The sequence below is a fragment of the Stylophora pistillata genome, chromosome 13, assembly GCF_964205215.1.
Source record: "Stylophora pistillata chromosome 13, jaStyPist1.2, whole genome shotgun sequence".
Lineage (NCBI taxonomy): Eukaryota > Metazoa > Cnidaria > Anthozoa > Scleractinia > Pocilloporidae > Stylophora > Stylophora pistillata.
This window is the reverse complement of record NC_142531.1, coordinates 24639960-24662961: the sequence shown is the minus strand read 5'-3', so window position 1 is coordinate 24662961 and position 23002 is coordinate 24639960. Positions and strand designations below refer to the sequence as shown.

Sequence of the window (23002 nt, the reverse complement as noted above, 5' to 3'; positions counted from 1 at the left end):
AAATGTGAATATTTTTCTCACGCCTGATGGTTGTCTATAGCACAGGTAATACACAACGTTATTTGTTGTTGCATCAAAGAGCTAAAAGCATACTTTGTCGTTGTCTCTGCGACTGTTGCAGAAATCTCACCCGGTGTATGTTCTAGCTTTACAGAACTTTGAAAACTTGTTTCTATTGATTTATAGTTTAATATAACACTTTGAAGAAATCAACCGGGCAATGCATGAATTTTTATTACTATTTTTGTTAGAAATTTTAACCTCTAATGAAATCGCTGATTTGTCTGAGAGTTTGTGTGGTCCCAACTTAAGGGTTTTTTAACACCAAACGGTATTCCAAGTGAGAAAAAAATTGATTCAACAGGTACCAGCAATTCTTGACTTGTCTGACCATCGAAACTTCACCGGCCCAAAACTAAATTTATTATTTATACCTCGGCGGACAAACAAAACGCGCCTGATAGCCTAGTCTTATTTTTTAGCTTTGTCTAGCCTATAATCTTACGGACATATTTTCTTCAGCAAAATAGTAGCAAAATGAATGATAACTCAAGGGAAAAGAGAGGACATAACCGCGGGCAGGAATGATATTTTGGAATTTGTGAGCTCTCTTGATTTCTGCTCTGTAATCTCTCGTAACGTGACAACATGGAATCACTGTATTCGTAATAATGGATTTTCACCTAAAAACCGAATCATTTCGAACACTCGTTACAGAAATTTTGTTGTGTAGGAGTTCAGTACGGCTTCAGAGACCGTCTGCTTTAAATCTGTGGATAACCTGTCACGACTTTTGGTGTAAAATCTCTGTTACCCAGGGGTGCATAAGGACAGACGGGTTCGAAAATGAACGCTCTGTTGTTCCAGTTTATACAGCCAAACAGGAAGCGTAGAGAGAAGACGCTCTTTGGTGACATGGATGAGGAAGATCCAGGTACGTAAAGATGTTATTTATCGCAAGTCTCCAAAGGTTTCTCAAGGCTTTGAACGTGTGAAAATTTCCATAAGAGAACTGGAACCGAGTGACAAACAGAAACTCACAGAGGAGGGGCGGGAAGCGTTCGCAAATTCTCCACCCTTCACATCCCGCACAGCCCTATCTTCGAAATAGTTCCTTCAAGGTAAATTTGAATTGGCACATACGATTGCCGAGAAACTAAAAGTTTCACACAAATTTGGACGACTTAGAAGAAATATTTTTGAGGTTACAAATTATAATCCCTTTTGTCTGTTGATAAACTTTGCTCTATCAGTGGCATCATGTGTCAGTAGACTAAACCGGAAACTCATTTGAATTCATTATTACTTGACAAACATCTCTATAAGCCTGAGAAAGTGGCTCGGAAGAAAACGAGGAATAGCAGAAAATGAACACATTTGATAGAAACTTTTTTTGGGCCTAAAATGTTTTTTAGGGAAAATCTTTTTATCCTGTATTACCTATGGATTAGAAGGAGTAAAACTGCTTTAAGTTTGGTTTCATAGTCACCGTTTACTTCAATTTCCTCCTGTTAAAAAGAAAAGAAAAAGAAAACGGAAAATATGAAAACCCTTTTAATTATGTCGGTTCGGTCAGACGGCTTTCACTTCGTTTTCTCATTGATAGCTATCTTCAAGCTCCATTAATCACAGTACCATTTTTATGTTAATTTTGAGCTTTAAGCTTCATACAATCTGCTCCTCGCCCACGCTTAAGAATATATTATGCTAAGCTAGGCTCGATCTTTCGCGAATGAATTGGTACAAACAGACAGAATATTTCAGACAGTGAATATTTCATTTTAACCAGGCATCTTTCGACGTTGCGTTTTCAAAATATTAATAGATATTTATTTGGAAATCGTACAACAAAACAACAAAACAATAAACATTGAACATCTCCGTTCAAGAGCCGCTTTAGAATGTGCAGTCGCAGGTTTGAATGAATCAATCGTTGAAAGCAAAACAACTGTCGGGTCGAATATCAGCAAACTTGGTTCCACCGAGAGAGATTAAAAACAAATCTTACTCTGTGTGCGTAATATTTTATTATCAGACGATTTTTCATTCGAATTTTTGAATCAGACAGCCGGAGGGATTTTGATAATACATTGAAATTACATTCTTAGTACAAAAAAGTGTTTTATGTTCGTCAGTGACATTGAGTTGTTAATTATACCCTCGAAAGTAAATTACTCCGGCCTGTTCATTTAAATTTTCAACAGCAAACGATTTTATTTAGGTTTGCTACTCTTCACAATAAGATTTTCTTTTTCCAGTATCCAAAAGCCATTTAATAATATTTTTTGTCGCAACTGAGGAGTATTTTGAAACCGCTTCAGAGTTTCAATAAATAATTCGCTTAGGCTTGCGATGTCAGTTTTTTTTTCAATAGTAATTTATTCAAAACAACAGTAATTTGTCGTTAAATGCTGGTATATCCTAATCGTGAACCAGACTCAGCCAGCGATATTTCCATTTCAAAGGTTTTTTTGTTTAATGGTTACGATAGCCGAATGAACAGCTCGTTGTTGTCAGTGGCAAGGGTTCTCGGCTCTTGACAGATGTTCACGAAGAAAAAATGGGCCATGAAAAACAAATATGTAAAACCAAATAAATGTAATGAAAACACGGAGAAAATTACTCACATTCTGACCAATAGAAATTTCTCAAAAATCCAAAAATTTGTGAACCCGCTGCAGCCGATAATGTATTCTGTGGGAATTTTGTTCATCGCGTTCTGTGATTGGTCCATAAATTCTTATTGAATATTCATATTAGCTGTTCTCCGGAAGGCCAAGATGGCTCCCTCGAAAGGTGAATTTCACGAAGAACAACTGTTTTGTGGCACTTTCAGGGAATACTTCTCGACGAAAAAGACATGCTAACGTTTGGATTTATTTTCTTTGTTTTCAGATGCGGAGGTGCGAAAGAAATTGTTGGAAAACCTCAAGAAAGAGGTAAGGCGCATTTTTGTTGTCGCTCGTGAAATTTAAACGTCGAGCGATCAATCACTTGATTTTTTTTCCATAGCGCTTTTTCGCTTACTCCCAAATATACAGCTTTATTTTATTACATTATGCAGTCGTGCACTTCAAAATTTTTTGTGCTTATAATTCCTTGGCAATGCTAAGTTAAAAAGATAGAAATGCTCGTGTTTTAAAAATGTTGACCTGTTTTGTCGATTCCCAGGTCAAACAACTTATGGAAGAAGCTGTCACAAGGAAGTTTATTCACGCAGACAGCTCCAGTATAACCTCCCTTTGTGGTAAGAAGTATTGCATTTGTTTCTTACACAATTTTTCCGACTGAAGGACAATTTTAAAGATCGTAAAAACACTGGAAGTGTTTCTGTAGGCTGTATATTTTGATTGGGTATGATTTTAAAGCATTTCCTTCGCGGTCGATCCGTGGAGTGTTATATGCATGCTAAAATGGGAATTTAAAACGCGGAAGCAATTCTAGCTTCAACGCACAAACCCGCCCTTTAATTGAATTGAATTTCATAGACTCACAGAATTTTATTTCTTGATTCTGGGATCAGACTTGGTTTTCACCTGTGTCCGAAGACACGTACGGAAGTAGCAAATCGACCAGATACGCGCTTTTGCAGGCATCAAACACAAAAATCAAAACAAATAAATTCCCCGTGTGGTTTGGACGGGTGTTTCATACGACGCAGCTCACATCAAAAATAACAAAAAATGTGAGCCTTGACAGGTTGCGCTCAATGGTTTTTAATAAAAACTCTTACTACTCATTAAGATCCAAGATTTTCCTTCTAGCTGTGAACTTGTGCGTAAAATAAAAATGCGAATTAAGTACTTTATTGATTGCTCAAATAATTCAGGAGGAGTTTTCAACTACTGATGTTACGTGATATATTTTGGTTTATCTTTGGAAATTATAAAACTCTTTGTATCCACATAAAATAAATTGCTATTTCCTAATAAAATTAGCGGTGTCTCGCGACCAACAATATCGGAAATTTTATATTAATAGGCACCCCGTTGTCATTTCGTTATTCTATAGTTTTAATGTAGGATAACTTTTTGGAGTGCCTTACTTTAAACAGTCGTTTTGGTAGATATGGTTTGGAAAGCGATGAAACACCAAAAAAACCTTCACAAAGCTCGAGTTGCAAAATTCGTGAAACGGATTTTCATATCAAATCACTGTTTACACAGAGCATGAATTTATTTTTTTATCGTTGCTCACTGAAGCACGCAAAGTTTAGTTCTTGTATTTTTGCAAGTGTTGTCCTGATACGACAGTAATGGTGAACCGTTCGCTTCACTTTGTTTTCTTGATTTTGATACATGCATCTTAAATGTTATCCTCCAGTTGTATTTGTAACCAACATTAAATATTCTTAACATCAATAATATACTGTTTCAGTTTTTAAGTTTCAATTTTCAGACAGTCAAGTGGTTCATGTAAATTTTTCAGGTTTGAACTCCACATTTTTGAAATATTCTGGTAGGCAAGGAAAGTTACAGATTATATATGATAGGTAAAGATTTCCCAAAGAATTTCAAACAGCCAAAAATATCAATTCTTTCAAAAATGAAAATGAAAATGGTGACCGCAGAGAAAATGCTAGTTATTGGTAGGAGTGTTACTTAGCACTGTAAATAATTAAAATTCTCTTTTGTTGAGAGATGACATGTTCACTGTTTCACTTGTGTTAGGTTAATGGCCCTCTGTATAAATGTCACTTTGTTGGAGAGGTCAGAAGAGGAGGGGGGTTGGGGAGAGGGTAGTTTACCTCTTTCAATCTACCATAGCTTTGTGTCACACAAAGGATTTAGTGAAACCATGTAATTTTCTCTGTTTACAGCTGTTGAATCAATTCAAAACTCACTGCTCTCTAGTGTACGGAAGCCGAGAAGGGACAATCCAAAAATATTTTTCAAATCCCGAAAAATATTTCAAATCGCAATATCTATTTTAAAATCACCATCGAAAAGTTTGACAAATCCAAAGATATTTTGCAAATCAAAAAAAAATATTTAGAAATCCAAAAAAATTTTTTCAAAATCCGAAAATATTTTGCGAATCCAAAAAAATATTTAGAAATCCAAAAAATTTTTTTCAAAATCCGAAAATATTTTGCGAATCCAAAAAAATATTTTGAAATCCAAAAAAATATTTTCAAAATCCAAAAATATATTTTGAAATCCCAAAAAATTTTGTGTTAAATGGGAACACTAAGAACTGTAGTACGATTGAATCAGCGCGCGTGGCGCAAGCTGAAAGCAATCAAGACAACTTAACGATCGAGACAGTGAAATAAATAGCTGTACATCTACAAAGGCGAACGATTAAAAAAAGACGCAATCCCTGATGTGTGTACTCATTTTAAATAAACTGAGACATTTCTGTATACACACTATAGTTCCTGTCACCCACAAGGAATTAAAAGAGACTTCATAATAGGGGAGACCCTTAGACTTCTAAGAACAAACTCCTCTCAAACAATATTTGAGGAGAAAATTACAAATGAAGCGCATTTGCTAAAGAGAGGCTACCGAGAGGACCTCATTAGCACAACCCTCTCAGAAGTGAATTAAAAAACAGGAAATTAGCTCTTCAACAGAAACAAAAGACGAACCAACGAGTCTTGCCTTTTGTGTTACACAATACCAACCATCAGTGCCAAACCTAAAGCAAATTCTTGTGAGACACTGGTATTTAATTGAAACACAACCACTACTTAACGAAATATACAAAAATCCGTTTCTCGTATCTTACAAAAGAGGACGGTCGCCCAAAGACATACTCAATGGGGCCAAACTTTGAATAGGCTACTCTAAACACGTGCTGGGGAGTCGTGTAGGCCTGTCAACCCCATTTTACAACAATTTCTCGTCTAACTATTTCCCGAACAGTGTGTTCTGAATGAAGGTGGTTTCTTTGTAACCCATAGTGACGTAGCCTTCTCTTCAAAGTCCTCACATTCATTGAAATCCCATGGTATTCTGCCAGAAAATGAACAATGGTCTCGTAACGAAATCCCTCATTAAAGTAATGTTCTATAGCCAGTCTTTCGTCTCCCGAGCTGGACAACACACTTTCCTCTTCACGCCATTTTAGTGTTCCACAACAACGGCAGAATGTTTCATTGTTCCCACATTCTCTTCCACATTTATGACAGAACATGCTCTATTCTTGTTCCTTCGCCATTTTGTATGTGGGATGATGCGGGATATGGCAAGAAAACGCTGGATGACTGCTGGCGCAAAGAGCACGTGACAAAATATTTTTTTGGATTTGCAAAATATTTTCAGATTTTGAACAAATTATTTTGGATTTCAAAATATTTTTTTGGATTTCAAAATATTTTTTTGGATTCGCAAAATATTTTCGGATTTTGAAAAAATTTTTTTGGATTTCTAAATATTTTTTTGGATTTGCAAAATATCTTTGGATTTGTCCAACTTTTCGACAGTGAGTTTAAAATAAATATTGCGATTTGAAATATTTTTCGGGACTTGAAAAATATTTTTGGATCGTCCCCTTTCGGCTTCCGCACTAGTATGCTGGGTATCACAAAGTGTTTTTTATATCTGTCTGTGGCATGACCCATAATGTCATTACCACTTAATAACTTGATAATGTATAAACATGGTTCTTGGGAAAATCAAATTAAAATTTAACCTTCTAACTCCTAGATGTGATTAACATGTAACTTCTCCCATTACTTAAACTTATCAGGTAGAATTAGTCATCTTGATCTAACACCAAATTCTTGTCTCTAATTTACAAGGAGGTGTGTAGCAGCTAGAGGAAAGAATTAACAATCAGATTGTGATAGTTAACGGGTTAATAGTGGATTGATTGACCTAAACTGAGGGTGTTTTCTCAGGGCTTTAAAATGGTTTGAGCAGATTTTTTCAGTTTAGTTGTCTTTGACATTTTTGAAGGTGCTGTAGAGGCAGGCATTGCACATGGCTTGAAGAAAAGAGCGGCTGGTCTTCTTCCTGCTCAGGACACCCAGGCTGTTTTGGAAAAGCTTGCTCGTTTATCAGAACCTGCTGCTGAACTGGTTAAAAAACTCTCTGGGGAAGAAGAGAAGAACAAGGATGGGACAAAGAACACATCAGCAGGTATTTCATTGAATGATAGTTGCAGATTTGTTGGATGACCTTTAAACTAGCAAAAAGGCCTAAAGATGGGAAAATGCAAGTCAAGATAAGTTTTTAGTAAAATTACATCTGATTGGTTGAAAGTGTGGTGGGACTTCCTTATATCAGTCATAGAACTAAATACACAACAAGGCAAAGCTTATGCAATGATCCCACATTTTTTTTGATACTCAGTTAAAATTTTTCCAGCTTGCAGAATTTTTTTATCTCACCAGGTTCTGCAGAAAGCCCATTACTCAAGTTGAAATTCAACTTTTCTACATTGAATGGTAGCAGTAGGAAAATAAATGGATATAACATCAGTGGCCACTGTGGCAAGTTTTTATGGATTAGAATAGCTCTTTTGGAAAAATTGCTGGGAAAGATTGTGGAGGATCTGCAAAATAATGCAAGGTGAGGGGAGAAGGGTGGTTTGAAATAACATCAAACACTACACACAGTACCACACAGGTCTGTTTTTATTGGTTGCAACAGTGCAATTATTAGAGGCATGTATACGAGTGTGTGCAATTAAAAAGCTTTTAAGGAAAAAAACTGTTGTTGCATTAATTGATTTTTAATTTATTAGTCAGTGCATATGTTCATGTTCCACATGTACAGTGTAGGAAGAAGGTCTGATAATTTCAATGTATCACCACAGAGCATAAGTGATGGTAGATGACGGTGAAGTTTTCTCCCAATTAAAAATGGATTTATTTGTCATTGTGGACTTACAAAAGGTAATTTGTGTGTTTTGCAGTCAATTTTATGAGCCTGAGGCACTACTTAGTGACCCAGCTGATGGAAAAATATTCATTGAACTTTTAGGTAAGCAAAATACAATGAGCTTGCAAGGATTTCTTTTCCTTGGATTAATGCTTTGTTAACTTTTACTGTGTGACTGATTGGAGTTTTTTCTTGATGTGACTTGTTTGCTTCTAAAATATTGTTACATTTAGTTTGGATGGGATTGCAACCCAAGCATTTCATTGTCTTAGTTTAAACCAGTGTCTGAATGATAAATAAATGTTTCCTGCTGTCTTTTGAGACAGATATTTAATGATGCATTTGATGGTTTACTTCTTATAAATTACCGCTGGACCTATTTGAACTGATAAGTTTCAAACATAAATGCAGTCTGTTGGTTGTCATACATATTTTAATTTTGTAGGTGCATTCCTAATTAGATGTCCAAGTTCTGTTCCTATTTTCAAACCAAAGCTCTTATACCTTTAGAAAACACATCATTTCAGTGATCTTGTTTCTGGATTTTTCTTTTTTTTGCTAGCAATTGGTAAGTTAGAATTTATTACGTAAGGAGACAAATGAAAACCAGACAAATTTCTTCTGTTGATTTAACAGAGATAAAAAATCATATTCATATGGGGGGAGTCAGCTTCATTCATTGCACACACCTGCAATATAAATTGCCTTGTAATTCTTTGCTGTCATGATTTAAGAAGTAGAACTTTGTCGTTCATCCCCATGTATCAGTTGCTGCAAAATTAGTGATCAGAAGTTTCTGTATATTGGTGATTGCATAAAACATCTCCTTAGAGTTCCTTTGATATAATGGTGAGACAAATATGGGCATGAAAGTTTGGGCACAGTGAAATATGCTGCATTTTTATGAGTTGTCAGTTTTTGTTGTAGGTGTCTTATCTATTGTTGAGGTTAAATAAGAACATTTTCTCTTGTGGAGTGAGGTAAAAATAATGACCTTGGGCATTACACTAGTGGTGGTGGCAAATGGCAACTCTTATTTTACTCACTTTTCTTATATTCTTAAATCACTTGTTTTGGAAAAATGGCAAAAAGCCGTCTGATGTTCACATTTAATGCAAAAATCATAATTAAAAAAATGTACATAATGCAGAAACTTGCTTTTATTTTAGATGGAAAGTGAATCTCTGTGGTCAGCTTATTGTTAAAATTGGCTGACCTATCATTTGCAAATGATACTGTGTCAAGCTGATTATTTTGTGAACGAATATTTTTTTAGTTACTAAAGTAAATGCTTTATATTAAGTTGTAGCCTGCTTGAAAACTGTTATGAAGAGAGCATGTTAGTTTAAAATGATCAAAACGATCTTATATATACAGCTGGACAGGTGTATAGTCCCTGGTAACTTCAAATGGTGTGGTTGCATGTTTTGTGACTTATCAATCAACCTTGCTCTGTTATGCAAATGTAGTTATGCAAATGCAAATGCAAATTATAATTCTCCCTATGACTCTCTACTTAGCAAAGTTAACTCCAAATCTCTATATAAAAGATGCCTTCAGCTAGACTTTCTTAATTATATTGTACAAGAGCTTGTTTTTTAACTGCTATCCAGGCCATCTAAGGAATATGTTTAGTTTCCAGTCTGCATGATCCCGGTCTGCATGATCCCATATAATCTATGCGGAAATTATATTTTGTCTCTACCGTCTACAAAAACTACTACTTGTGGTTTTCACTCCTTTCATATATGGCTTCAAAACTATGGAACTCTCTTTCGAAATCTTAGAACGTCTGACTTTTCTGATTTCAAGCGCAAGATTCTACAGCATGACTCTTTCTCATAGTTAAATTTTAGAATGTCACAATTTTACACTTTAGTAGTATTTAGAATTGTACTTGTAACTCCAAGATTTAACAATTGGTTCATGCTTTAGCGTGCACTATCGAGTTATGGAGCACGTGGGAAGTTTGGAGAGCACGAAAGAAACGTAAGAGTTAAATTAAAATCTGTGCGAAAAACAGACAACAATATCAGTTGAAGCGAATCGTGATGGCACTGATGCTGAGTCTCCTTTTCCTTTGTTTTTCTCTTTTTCTGCCTCATTTAAGAACTCTAGCCCAAGGGAAAAGGTCGAAACGTTGTCTTTGTTTTCAGACTAGTAGGCCGAGTTTCTGTTTGTATCCATTATTGTCGCGAAATGTATTATTTTTCCCCTCGCTAACAATGGCGGCTCACAGGAGAAAAAACATTTTTGGCGAAGTCGGATTTGCTGACGCTATCAGCGTGCACTATCGGGATTTTGAGCATGCTTACGTATAATGAATTTGATTGCGCGACTCTGCTAGCTATGTTCTAAACTAGCTTATACTTTAGCTACTCCAAACTTGAGATTAAATAAAGTATAATTAGGTATGTATGTATGTATGTAGTGGGATTTAGTAAGTAACTTGACCTGGCCTAGGAAAAATTCAAATTATTTGAATTGTGCCAAGTTACTGGAGGATGGGATGAAAAACTGAGACAAATCATTAATTAAAAGAGATACTAGGAAAAAGTCCAGTGTTTCCCTGACAAGTTTGTGAAAATGAAACATCTGAAAAAAAAAAAATGAAAAAAAATTTCCTGTATTATGAGAAAAAGTGTTCAGGTTGGGATTATATGAACAGATAATGTACTGAGCAAAACCAGCGGAAATCATGATTGTTTCTTCAACTGCAAGGGAGAATCAAATTCAGGATTGTAGTCTAGCAGTGCCTGGTGGCCCCTAGCACCTTACTTTCACTCTTGGGCAACTTGGGAATTTTAGTTTTTTTCATATAAAAGCATATGCCGGGCACCCTGTAGTTCAAAGTTTCAGAGCAGTGGGCTCCCTTCACTTTTTCGGGGAGCACAGCCTTGAAATTTATTTACCAAAGATTAAGTTACTGATAGTCAGCTGCAACTTGAATTAATTAGTCACGTTTGAGTTGAATGTTAACATATTTTTTCTTATTCATTTCTTTTTATGGTTTTTACCATTGTCTTGTTCCAAAAGATCATTACAATTTGATTAGTTAACTCTTCCGATGTTAAGGGATCATGGAAGTGTTTTGGCCTTGAAAACATAGCAGTTTTGATTGGGATTATTGTTATCTTGGCTACTTGTGTTTTAAATGTAGTATTACATAGAAAACAAAGTGAACTAAGTCTTGATATTTTAAGAAATAAAAATTGGTGTTCAAAAATTCATCAAATAGCCTGGGATAAATTAATGTCACTGTGTGACAGTCGAGTACCATAATCAATTCCTTTATTACCCTGACCTTCGAGAGGTTCTTTGAAAATGTGAGTCTTTAAATTTGTATCGTTTATTAAAAGACAAAGAAGTGAAAATAATGTTTTTATTGAAGACATGAATTTTTTTCAGCTGTTGCTAAGCTTAGAAATAGAAATATCCTATTATAGAAGATGTGTGACATATGCTTGCAATATGACATTGTAATTTGAATGTGTTAATTGTTTTAATTGTGTTTTGCAGATTAAATTTCTCATACATATTCAAGCTTTGAATTTCCAAAGAAATGTTTTTCAAAAATACAAAATTGGTTGTAAACTAAAGCTTTTCATAACTTTATGCAGTGGTTCATCAAATTTATGCAGTGGTTCATCAATAACAAAATTTTATTACATGTGCTTCCAACAAACAGATGATCTGTAAACCAGACATTTCATGAACACAGTTATAGTTAATTGTTGTCAAATAATTTTTAGTATGTATGATATATGCACTGTAATTTGATAAAGAGTGGCTAGCTTTTTCTTTTTGTGGCTTGAAATTCAAATAGGGGATTATAATAAAGCCTCAGACACCTGCTGCTTAGTATAGTGTTTATTATATTGTAGTTAAATAGAAACTTTGGGAATGCAGTAGTTATTATCATTAGTTATTTTTATTAGTCAGATGTAAGTACATGTACACCAATTTTATACATGGCAAATCTTGAAGTTGAATTTCAGAAAGGTACTTTATCATTAATGTGACAGACATCTGCTTCTTTCTATTTTAACTTTCTTTGCTTAACCAAGCAGCCTGTTTTAAACTGTTATGTTTCTATTTAATTTACCCACAGATGGTCCAAGTGCTTTGGACTTTTCAAAGATGAAAACACCAGATAGTTACTGGACGGATCCAACAGCAGATGAGCTTGTTCAAAGGCACAGAATACACAGTGGGTTATGTCAGCAGTCACCTACTACACCAACATCTCAGCGACCACAGCTGGGAGTAACAAAAGCCTCTTATGATGAAAACCTAGCGGTGGCTCCACTATTAGCAAGAGAGCACATAGAGTCTCTTCACCAGAACTCACATGCTGCCCTCCTGTATGGGAAAAACAATGTTTACCTTGAGCCAGTGAGTATATATTTAACAATTATTCGCTGAAGGCGAGGTGAATATCGTAGAATAATCCCCGAGACGAAGTCGAGGGGATTATTCAACAATATTCACCGAACCTGAGGCGAATAATTATTTTAGTATAATTTCAGAGCTGAACAACTGAGAAATCTCTAAAATCATAACATTTTAGTAACATTTATTAACATTTTAGTTGAACATTTTATATAAACCGCGTGGAGCGGTTTATATAGCGTCATATAAGGAACCGCTCGACCAATCAGATTGCTGGAAACTCTTTGCTCAGTTCTGAAATTATACTAAATATATATATATTGCTCCTGAATTTTAAGATGGATTCTACTCCATGGCTTTGCAAGTTTTATTTTTTCAAGATGTTTATGTTAGCTTGGAGTTCTTCATTATGAACGGCAGTTGAATTTGGCCATTAATCCTGATACTGGAGAATAATTTGACTGATTTATGTGACTTGATTGACTTGATTCCAAGTTGTATACTGTGTACAATCTGTACACAGAAACAGTGTGCAAGTTATGGCTCATCAAATTGGTTAGAGTGACTTTTAATTTATTTAAATGTAAATTTTATGTATGTAATTTGACCAAAGAAAAATTTTTTTTTGCTCAGTATTTGTGTTTCTGTCTCCTTTCACAGCATGAAGAACACCCCATCGCTGGATACTTGTCATTACATAAAAGCAATGAGAGTTTGCTTCTGAAATGGACACCTAATAAGTTGATGAGTGGTTCATGTGAGCGGGAGAAGAGTCAGTTTTGGGATTATGCACTGACAGTGAACTTGAATGATGTGGTGTATATTCACTGTCATCAGCATGGTAAGGCTACACGACAAACTCTTTTTATAGCTAACTCCATTATTACTTTAACCTCTTTGAACCCCAAGAGTGACCACCATCAAATTTCTTCTTGCTGTACAGTAATACCTTTGAATGATTCAAAGGTATTACTGTACAGCCTGTCCCTGGCTGGACCAACACTCAGGGTCTTAAAATAATTGAGAAGAATTTGCTACCTTTCTATAACATCAAGAAATGGTGAGATATTGTAGTCTTCTCAGATAGGAATGAATAAATGGAGGTCCCGTCTCCTGCAGGGGTTAGGGTAGGAGATATTAATTTCCCACACACGAGATTACTGTGTGATGGATGTCCTCCCCTGGGGTGGGATGGGTGGGAGGGTGGACTAGCACGAATGGTTCCTATGTTCCTTTCTAGTCCTTCCCCACTGCAAAACTTAATGCAGTGAAAATGGACTAAATTAAATTAAAATAAATTAAATTAAATTATCATTCATAGGAACACAGTAAATGGTTTGAATCCAGAGGTAACATGTGAAAGTGTATTGTGATCGTCTGGGTGAGTGTAGTCCTGAGAAGGACTGTTGTCAGTGGTGGTGATTGACGTTTCGACAACCTGTGTGGAAGTCATCATCAGAGTCAAATGAATAGTAGTTGTCAGTAGCATATCAAGTCAGACTTGAGTCTTACAGCCGATAACATCACAGCAAAACTGACCAATCATTTTACACGAACTGGACTGAGAACATTTTACTGACTACAACTATTCACTACTCACCCAGACGATCACACCACACTTTCAGATCATAGGAATATGGGAAATGATCACTGACCTGTTAGAAGCTAAGTTGATTGATAAAGGAATTCTCTTCATCAGTACCGAAGGAAATGTATAGAGAAGAGAATGGAGAATATGGATACTGATGTTAGGGTCTAAAGGGTTAAACCTACAAAAATACGAGTCAGTATCCAGTCATCCAATTAAAGCTACTGTAAAGTATTTGACATTTTGTAGAGAACACATCTGATTGAGTGGCTTAAAACCAAAAAAAAAAAAAAAAAAGAAAAAAATGGGGGTAACACTTAGTAATCACAATGAACAAATAGAACAAAGGAAATAAATGTTTCTTAAGGAATCAATGAGTACTGACTGTAAATCCTCTAATAAGCTCTCTGGGGTGCTTATTTATTTCAGGTACATGGGGGGGGGGATGGCTCATGAGACGGGGGGCTTAATAGAGGAGAGGGCGTTATTAATTTAGAACTCAAGAAAGAACTCAATTTTATGATGTAACTCTCTCAATGGTCCTTGTTTAGCCATGTTATATTTCTAGCATCACTCTGTAATTTCCGTATACCATTATTCTATTGATGCCAACATGATAAAATCAATCAATTTTAAACGACAAACTAAAATTACAGTACTTGAATAAATTTGTTGTACCTACTAACATGGAGTGTTATTTTGAATTTTTGTTTTTTGAGGGGGGGTAGGGGGGCTTAATAAATTTCTTCCTCTAAAGAGGGGGGCTTATTAGAGGATTTACGGTAAATAGAAATTAACAAATTGCTTGAAGTGCAGGAAAATGAGAGTTACCAAGATATGGTTGGTTTGAGTTTTGTACGTGAGTGGTTTAGAGGTTACTTCAAGTCTTTCAGAGCAATTGGAGAGCAAAGAAAAGCAAAACCAAGGCAATACTTGTGATACTCGACAGAAATTTATTACATTTCAGGTGTCTATGGAGTGGTTATTCTCATAGGACAGGATGGAGTCCAGCGTCCACCAATCCGTTTCCCTACAACAGGGTCTCTGTTGTCATTCTTAAACTGTCTTGAGAATGGTCTCCACCCTCATGGTGAACTGGACCCTCCTCTTTTTAACCCACGCTCCAAAGGCCTTGCCCTACCCAGCCTGAAGAAACCGCTGTCAGGATCTAACCTGCCACTAATGTCATTCTCCAAAGGAGAAAACACAAATCAAGACTATGTCTTTAGACTGGTTTCTGGAACAAAACCAGATGTTGTTGGTGAGTAGTTTACAATTTGTTGATTTCAGACATGTTCGAAAAGGGCTCTTCCCCGGGAGAAGTAATTGTATTTTCATTCACTTGGGCAAGGTAGTGTCTCAGCCCCAATATCCTGAAAATGAGCGACCCCATTCTAGTGACTCTGTTGAAAATGCAACCTCATTATAGTCAATCTAGTCATGAAAATGCGAGCCAGTGATCCAACGGTACATCCTCATCAGCCTATAACTTGGAAGGACCCCCTCCCCCTCCCCCTCAGTCCCTGAGAGTTTCAGTTCGTGATATACTTGTATTTGAAAGCTAAAGGAATGCATACACTGTAGGGTAATCATCAAATCTGGGAGAAAATTCAGAATTAAAACAAGGCATCACATTTTGCCGCTTTAGTTAGATTTAGGTTATATTTTAACAAGTCCCCCGTCCCCTTCTCCTTTCCATTTAGTCCTCCTTCCTAATTTCACCCCATTTTGAAGCCTCGGTGCTGTCACAAGGTAGAAAGGTTTTAAATGCATTCGAAAGTTAGTCCTTAATTGATGATAACGAAGAAATGCTAAATGTAGGTTGTTTTGTTAATATTTGTTATTTACACTCGGTGTTGCAATTCCAGTCTCCAAAGAAATGGATAGATGGTCTTCTCAAAAATCTTTCAAGAAGCAGGGAGGGTTACCATGGAGACGTCAGGACCTTAGTTCAAGGTTACAGTCCAGCTTTAGACGAAACCAAAAACAATCCTCGCCTCACACAAGGTGAGTTCTGAAGCACCTTTTTCTGGCAATTAGCAAATGAATAATGATATAAAAAGCGTACATGTAGTTTTCGAGGAGGAAGACGCATCTTGTCATTTGAGCTTTTGCCGTTTCCCGTAACATTAAGCGACTTGGTGCATAGACTCCCCCTCACGTCCCTTCCCCTCACCTCCCTTCCCCTCACGTCCCTTCCCCTTCTGTCCCTTCCCCTCACGTCCCTTCCCCTCACAGGATGACAGTCCATGGCAGTAGTTCTTGTTATTTCATTCGTTTTCTCCAACAGCTTTCCTATAGCCATTTATATTCTTGGGTGAAGAGAGGCACTGCGGGAGAAAAGTTTTTTACTAAAAAGCACATGACTTTGACTCGGACCAGGCCAACATGTCTCTCGCCATGTGATGATAATGTTGACGGTGACGATGACAATTACGGTGTCGATGATGATCGTGATGATGATGATGATGATAGCTATGGTAATGATAATTTTTTTTTATGTGCGGCTTTTTCTTCTAGGGAATGTCTCAGCACTGCTTGCGAGACCATGAGACGCCAAATTACTTTACGAGCTTTCAACGGATGTAAGTAGAACATGGTTTATTTAGATCTCAAGTAATAATAAAACTCAGAGTATTTTAAGTGCTTACTTGTTCATACTTTGTCTTTAGGGCTGTCATACGTGCGCCACCTCAAAACAGTCAGGACGCATTTGTTATGGCTCGTTAACCACAGCAACACCAATTCCGAAGAAAACGGAGTCGATTACACCCAGGGACTCACAGAACAAATATGGAGAAGCATGTGTAGTAGTGGAAAGGTTAGATTTTTTTACGTGAGAACTGAGCAAGCCCTGGTACGAGTGGACGAGCGCCGAGACAAAGTCGGCTTCGGTTGCGAGACGGCGACGAAAGCGATTTCCGCGCCAGGCCCTTTGCCGGCTCGTTACGCTAGCTACGTCGTCTCTCGCGGCTTTGCCGGTCATGCTACAGCGCGCCAGGCAGAGGTTTCTTGGAAGCTTACTCATTTGCATGTACTGAGATAGCCTTAAGCGAGCAGTAATAGGCACCACGGAGGCCAACGGCTCCCGCCGCTCGTTTCTTGTGGCTTGCTGGCTCAAAGTGAGATAAACACACCTTTGGCTGGTCGAGAGAATATTGAACGGTCATAAGTCCGTGTCCTTTTTTTTTTTTTTTCCCCTCTCCTTTTTCAAGAAACTCGCGTTCCTTCTCAGGTGAATGGCTACATTGTATTAATACTCTGAATGCTTTTGACACATTAATTTGGTTTAAATTTTGACCCATGCTTATTCGGAAATGAATTGATTACTGGGTGTCTTGAAGAAACTTATTGTGGCGTGACTCCTTCACGGTAACACGCCCTCTCTGCGAATCTCGTGACGAGTCAAACGATGGCTGCGAAGGAGACTAAGCACGAACAAGTATACGCGTGAAAACAACTTAGCTTGCATGGATACAGTGTAAGTTCTATACGAAGCTACCTATAAACTACTCCTGGAGCCGGAGCCATAGTTAAAGTAGTGATTGCCATTTTTTTGTACCCTACTGATCATTTTTCAGGTTAATGACGAGGATGAAGTAAAGAAGTATGTCTACTTCGGCGGAGTAGAACACTCCTTAAGAAAGGAGGTAAGATCACTAACATGGCAAATTTACTCACTACTTTCCAGCAAGCATAAGAATGTTTTTGTCTGAGAATGTATTTTATGTTTCATCTTTCCTTAAGGTGTGGCCCTATTTACTGGGGCACTACAAATTTGGAAGCACGCCTGAAGATCGTCAAGCAACAGACAAGGCTGCTAACGAAGAATTTCGTTACATCATGGAGGAATGGAAAGAAGTTGAGAAAGTGATTCGACAGCTGGAGAAAGAACAAGAAATGGATGGTATCTCTATGGACAGCACAGGCAGTAGAGACGAGGTCTATGAACAGTTAGAAATGATCAGTAGTGGCCTGGAAAAATCGGAGAATTTCAATCGTCAGAGGGTCAGTATCGAGGAACCCGAGATTGAAGGACTTGACGAGGTTACAAAAGCCAGATTAATGAACGGACAGCTTATTATTCCGCCTAAAAATAGCGACGATGTCGAAAGTGGATGTTGTAGCGACTGCGGGGAAGACAATGGCAAGTTCGTGTCAATATCAAGAACGTGCCAGCGATGTAGCAAGAGATTTCATTCTGCTGTTGAATTGAATGGTAACGGAACAGGTCACGTTCCAAATGGCCATGATTCCACATACAGTGCCACCAATGTGCCGGAGGAGTCACAGCAGACCAGCCACGACACGGACACTGAGATCCCAGTCTTTTGTAAACAGTGTAGCCAGGGAAGCACTGGGTCTAGAGCATCGTGTTCATACTCGGTGAGTAGCTATATTTTTCCAGATACTCGAGATCAGTTGAAGCTGTCCGTAGTCAGATCGTGGTGTTTCTGCAGGTTGGGGTTTTGGTGTTTGCCAAAGGCCTTTTTGTGATCTTTAGCAAAACTTACCAAGGGCCAGATTGGTCGCTATAACTTTTCCTTCGACTCTTGAAGACTCACTGATAATCATTGCAAACACACACCACAATCATTTAAACACCTTTTTGAGGAACGTTGTTTCTTTGCTCATAGTTATTATTGTTGATCATAAATGATTTGACCGATTCTTCTCCCAGACTGAACTCCTTGATGACTTTGGTTTAAATCTTCATCGAATTGAGAAAGACGTGCTGAGATGTGACAGAAATTATCCCTACTTTACTCACGAAAACCTCAATAAACTAAGAAACGTCATTAGCAGGTGAGGCTTGGGTACAAAATCAACACCTTCCTTGAATCTGAGCAACTGCGCACCTAACCCTCCCCTAACCCAACAACAGTCAACAGATAACAATTTAAGGTTAATGCAGGGCTAGGGGAGGGGTAGGTCCGCAGTTGCATTGTACTGAGATTGATCTGTCCGACCTAGCGACTCTGACTGATGCTTGGATAGTCTGAGTAGAAGTCATTTGATGAGTCAAGTGAACGATGTATCATGACTCGTGTTTATTGTTGATTTTGTTTGATTCTGTAATGTTTTTACTTGCAGTTACGTGTGGAAGACCTTGGATGTTGGTTATGTTCAAGGGATGTGTGATCTTGTAGCTCCATTGCTTGTTGTCTTTGACAATGGTGAGTCGCCTCTCGAACGTAGAACGACCCGGCAAAGAATAATGTAGACTTATAAACACTTCTCATGTTATTCTTTTTTGCAGGAGAGTGATCAGCCGTTGTAAAGTAGTTTCTGTTCTTTTCTTTTCTCAGAGGCGATAACCTACAGCTGTTTCGTGGATCTCATGCAGAGAATGAACAATAACTTCCCGCACGGTGGCGCCATGGACACGCATTTTGCAAACATGAGATCGTTGATCCAAGTACGTACCTTTCGATTCAAGTGATAAAAGAGCGACAAAAATTCCTCCAGTTTTAGACCTTGAAGCCAGCTAACATTGGTAACACATTGTGTTTTATTTCACTATCTGCAGATTCTCGACCCAGAAATGTTCGAGCATCTTCAGCAAAATGGTGACCTTACGCATTTCTACTTCTGTTACAGATGGTTCCTTCTTGACTTCAAACGAGGTTTGTGCTCGCACACTCTGAGGTAGCGCTCTAAACATTCAGACGGAGTTATGTGTGTAGATAAAAACTGACAGAAAGACAGATCGACATGTATGCGGGAGGGGAGACACCGATAGACTGACAGACTAACAGGTAGGGGGTTAGAAGATAGATGAGAAGGCAGATAGACAGGCAAAAACAGTTGGACGTCAAGTAAATCATAAGAGCAGTTTAGTTCTAATTTTTTTTTTTTTTACGTGTTCATCTTTTCACAGAACTTCTGTATGAGGACGTGTTTGTCGTATGGGAAATCATCTGGTCAGCTAGACACCTTGCCTCAGAACACTTCGTTCTTTTTATTGCTCTTGCACTGCTACAGTTTTACAGGTAAAGAAAAAATAATGAGTTGACTGTTTCTTTTTTATGCGCGATTTTAATTTTCAACCGGCTAGCGAATGCGCGAGGAAATTTTACCAAAGACGAGTTGGCCAACTAGTGTTTGAAGAATTTGAGAGTAACGCTCATTTGATGGTTGTCCATCAATATTAAGCATATCTTTCTGTCTCTGTGGTAAAGAGACTGTTTTACAGTAATGAGAAACTTTAAATCTTACCTTCTTTTCTTACAGGGATATCATTTTGGATAACAAAATGGACTTCACAGACATCATCAAGTTTTTCAATGGTAAGCTCATATATTTCTGTGGGACTTCTTTATTCTTTTAAGCCAACACATCACTCATAATTTTCTTTTATAAATACTTAACGCATACTGATATCTCCCTCCCCCCCCCCCCCGTTTAGCCCCGCTTGGTATGTCTCTTCGGTTATTGCCCCATTGAACCCCCTCCCAGTACATAACCTTGTAAGAGTCCCCCCTTTTAAAAGTGTCAATCCTCGTCGTAATGAAGGAATGAAATCACCGCTCGAATATTTCTGTCAGATCAAGGTGGGATCAGAAACGATGTTGTTAAATACGATGAGAAGACGTGATCAACCGTTTAAAGTAGGACTTGAGATCGAAATCTGATCTGATATATTGTTCCATGATCAGCTTGTTTTTAAACGCCTTTATTTAATTCAACTTTTATTTCAACTCACTTAAAAGTCATTACCAAATTTAAAGGTCAAGGGTCACATCCGGGTTTTCAAGTGTGTGATTGATAGCTGTTTGCTCTCTCTATTAGAAATGGCTGAGCGTCATGACGCAAGGGCAGCACTGAAGGTCGCACGGGGTCTGGTGGCAAGGGTCCAAGATCTTATCAAAAACCAGTAAAACAGGATAAACGCTGGTTACACAAACGGCGTAACCGAGACTTAATTAACTTACACAGCCTCTCTTTTATTGAGAAATATGGTCTTTATTGTTTGATGAGCTTAGAGCTATAAGATATCGAGAAGTGGAAGTACAGCAGACAACGCTTTGGAAACTATGGCAGTGGATAACCAATTACAAGGTGCTAAGTTTTGTAAATAGATTGTTATTCGTCGCCATTGGAGACAACTTTAGGGCAATTTTAAGTTATTAGTAGTGGATGGATGTATTTTCAATGTAACAGACCAGCTACATAGGCTGGAGTAACACGTAAGAAGTGGGGTCTTAAATTGTGTAATTGCAGTTGTGTATAAAATTAGTAATCCGATCTAACCCTGAAATATTTAGGAGGGGGTCCTCTCCCCTAACTTGATGGAGAAACAGTGAAATGGTTATTTAAAATCGCTATTTAAACCCAGTGAAAGTAACGTATTGCATATGGTCTTTAACTTTTGTTGACTTTCGATGACCAGCACTTAAATGATTAATACTCGGTAACGACAATTGATACCTAATCTTTCTAGTTCTGTTAACAAGCTACATCTAGAGTACCTTGTGGAAAACAGATTAGCATTTCTTAATTTTATTGTAACTTTTTTTAAATGTTGGTATCGAGAACCACAAAAGTCCAGATATGCATAATGTAAGTCATTAATTTACCATCAAATTCAGTAATCGTGCTCTATAAATTGGATATATTTTGGTACCCGCTCGTCGAGGTGTAGGCACCCGTGAATGAGGTGCAGGGGCATGGTACAGGTTCGTGTTCCCTAAAATATCTTTAATTAGGGTTTTTGGTTGATACAAAAACATTTGGTTTATCAAACATTGGAAATTTGAGGTTATTAAACCGAAGAATGTCTACGCGATTATTTCCGTAGCCCATGCTATACTCATAATTATTGATTTGTTATAATTATAAGTATCTATTAGCTTAGTACAACTACTCTACGTTGTGACGAATCAGAGCTGCCACTAAAGTATTTATAACAAACGAAGTAACTCAGTTGACAAAAATGCCACATCAATCGATTCTTTTCATTTAATCTTTTCACAGTTTTCATGAGCATGCGATTCCTAGCGATTAACTTTAAGTTTCCGCGCCACAAGGGTGGTTTATTTTATCGCCGGGGGCAGAGGGGTCCGGAGGATTTTGGTTGTGTCAGGTCAGTAAAATTGACCTGATCCTCCCATAAGGCTCTGTAGTATTCAAATGATCCTCCCCAGTAGTGGGCAGTTTTCTATAACCCCACCCCCCTCCCATTACTCTGTGTTGGAGACTGCTCCGCTCCCTTTAAAAACCACTAGATTCCCACCCCGCAAAAATCCCCGCTTCCCTCCCCCCTCAGGCGATAAATTAGACTGGTCCTTAAGGATTTCCTAAGTTGATATTGCTATAGTTTGTTGTGGAACGCATGCTATTCTTTACCGAAGTGACATCATTAATTCAGCTGTGTGTTTATTTTTGTATCGCTTTGACTTTTCTATGTAAAGAGTTTCCTCGAATTGTTTTTTCTTTATACGACAGGCAGCTCTGCTATTATACTCTGATTAGTTCACTTGTTACTGGGTAATAAGTCAGTTTTTGGGCAATTTTCAATTGAGTGTCGAAAACGATCCGGGTTTTCTTTGTTTTTGCGCTACTCCCCGCTGGGGTTAGTCGAGAAAATAAGTGCCATCCTCTGAAAAGTTTCCATTTGCTAATGATTTCGATACCTTTGTCATAATTGGTCGTTGTGATTACTTCGGTTTTGGTTCGTCGAGAGTCAATTGGAAACTGCCCTTATGGTCAAGTGACTGCGTTTTCAGGGTAAACCTCAAATGCTGTGGAACAGAAAGAGAGCGATGTGTATTGTACTAACATACATGTGACAATACAAGTAAAATGAAAACATAAGCCACTTAGTAATCCTTTTTTCTTCAAGTTTCCAGTTTTTCGGAACTACACTTTTTAAAATTGATTGATTAGTCCACACGGCAGCTGTTTTTTGGGTTGTCACGCAACACTTTCCTTGTCCTTGTGACACCCCAAGGAGTGTAAAAGGGTTATATTCAGCCTCGTTCACTGGGTCGTTCTCGCCTTCAAAAGGGGTGTGCACATAAATTCACGAGTTGAAGAACCTAAGCAGATGTCTAAATCACTGCGTCCGTGAAAGAAAACTAACTTGGAACTTGGGCGCGATTAGCATCTCGAAGCATGTCCGTCCTTATTTTGTATATGTCAGTCGACTTGTAGGTCGGTTTCCCGGAGGGTTGCTACCGCGAAAAGG

The 23002-nt window shown here is 37.7% G+C and overlaps 1 protein-coding gene across 2 annotated transcripts; it reads left to right on the top strand.

Moving 5' to 3' along the window:
* Positions 1 to 535: 535 nt before the first annotated feature.
* Positions 536 to 22633, top strand: LOC111338324 (small G protein signaling modulator 1). Of its 2 annotated transcripts, none has more exons than XM_088743831.1 (21): positions 536 to 934; positions 2896 to 2939; positions 3172 to 3247; positions 6906 to 7088; positions 7343 to 7520; positions 7867 to 7934; positions 11944 to 12227; positions 12885 to 13065; positions 14780 to 15073; positions 15681 to 15819; positions 16333 to 16397; positions 16485 to 16633; positions 17394 to 17462; positions 17560 to 18198; positions 18494 to 18618; positions 18907 to 18989; positions 19122 to 19231; positions 19343 to 19439; positions 19694 to 19805; positions 20047 to 20102; positions 20605 to 22633. In XM_088743831.1, the coding sequence occupies exons 1-21, from the start codon at positions 847 to 849 to the stop codon at positions 20691 to 20693; spliced, it is 3129 nt and encodes a 1042-aa protein (XP_088599957.1). In that variant the 5' UTR covers positions 536 to 846; the 3' UTR covers positions 20694 to 22633. The 2 variants fall into 2 exon arrangements, with proteins under 2 accessions (XP_088599957.1, XP_022800523.1); XM_022944788.2 differs by lacking the exon at positions 536 to 934 and adding an exon at positions 2751 to 2796.
* The last annotated feature ends 369 nt before the right edge of the window (positions 22634 to 23002 follow it).

Bases quoted from the DNA above. Each gene is read 5' to 3' on its own strand.
- LOC111338324 (XM_088743831.1), top strand. From the start codon at position 847: ATGAACGCTCTGTTGTTCCAGTTTATACAGCCAAACAGGAAGCGTAGA. The intron at 16,634-17,393 runs GTTAGATTTTTT...ATCATTTTTCAG, and splicing joins GCATGTGTAGTAGTGGAAAG to GTTAATGACGAGGATGAAGT. The intron at 18,619-18,906 runs GTGAGGCTTGGG...TTTTACTTGCAG, and splicing joins CTAAGAAACGTCATTAGCAG to TTACGTGTGGAAGACCTTGG.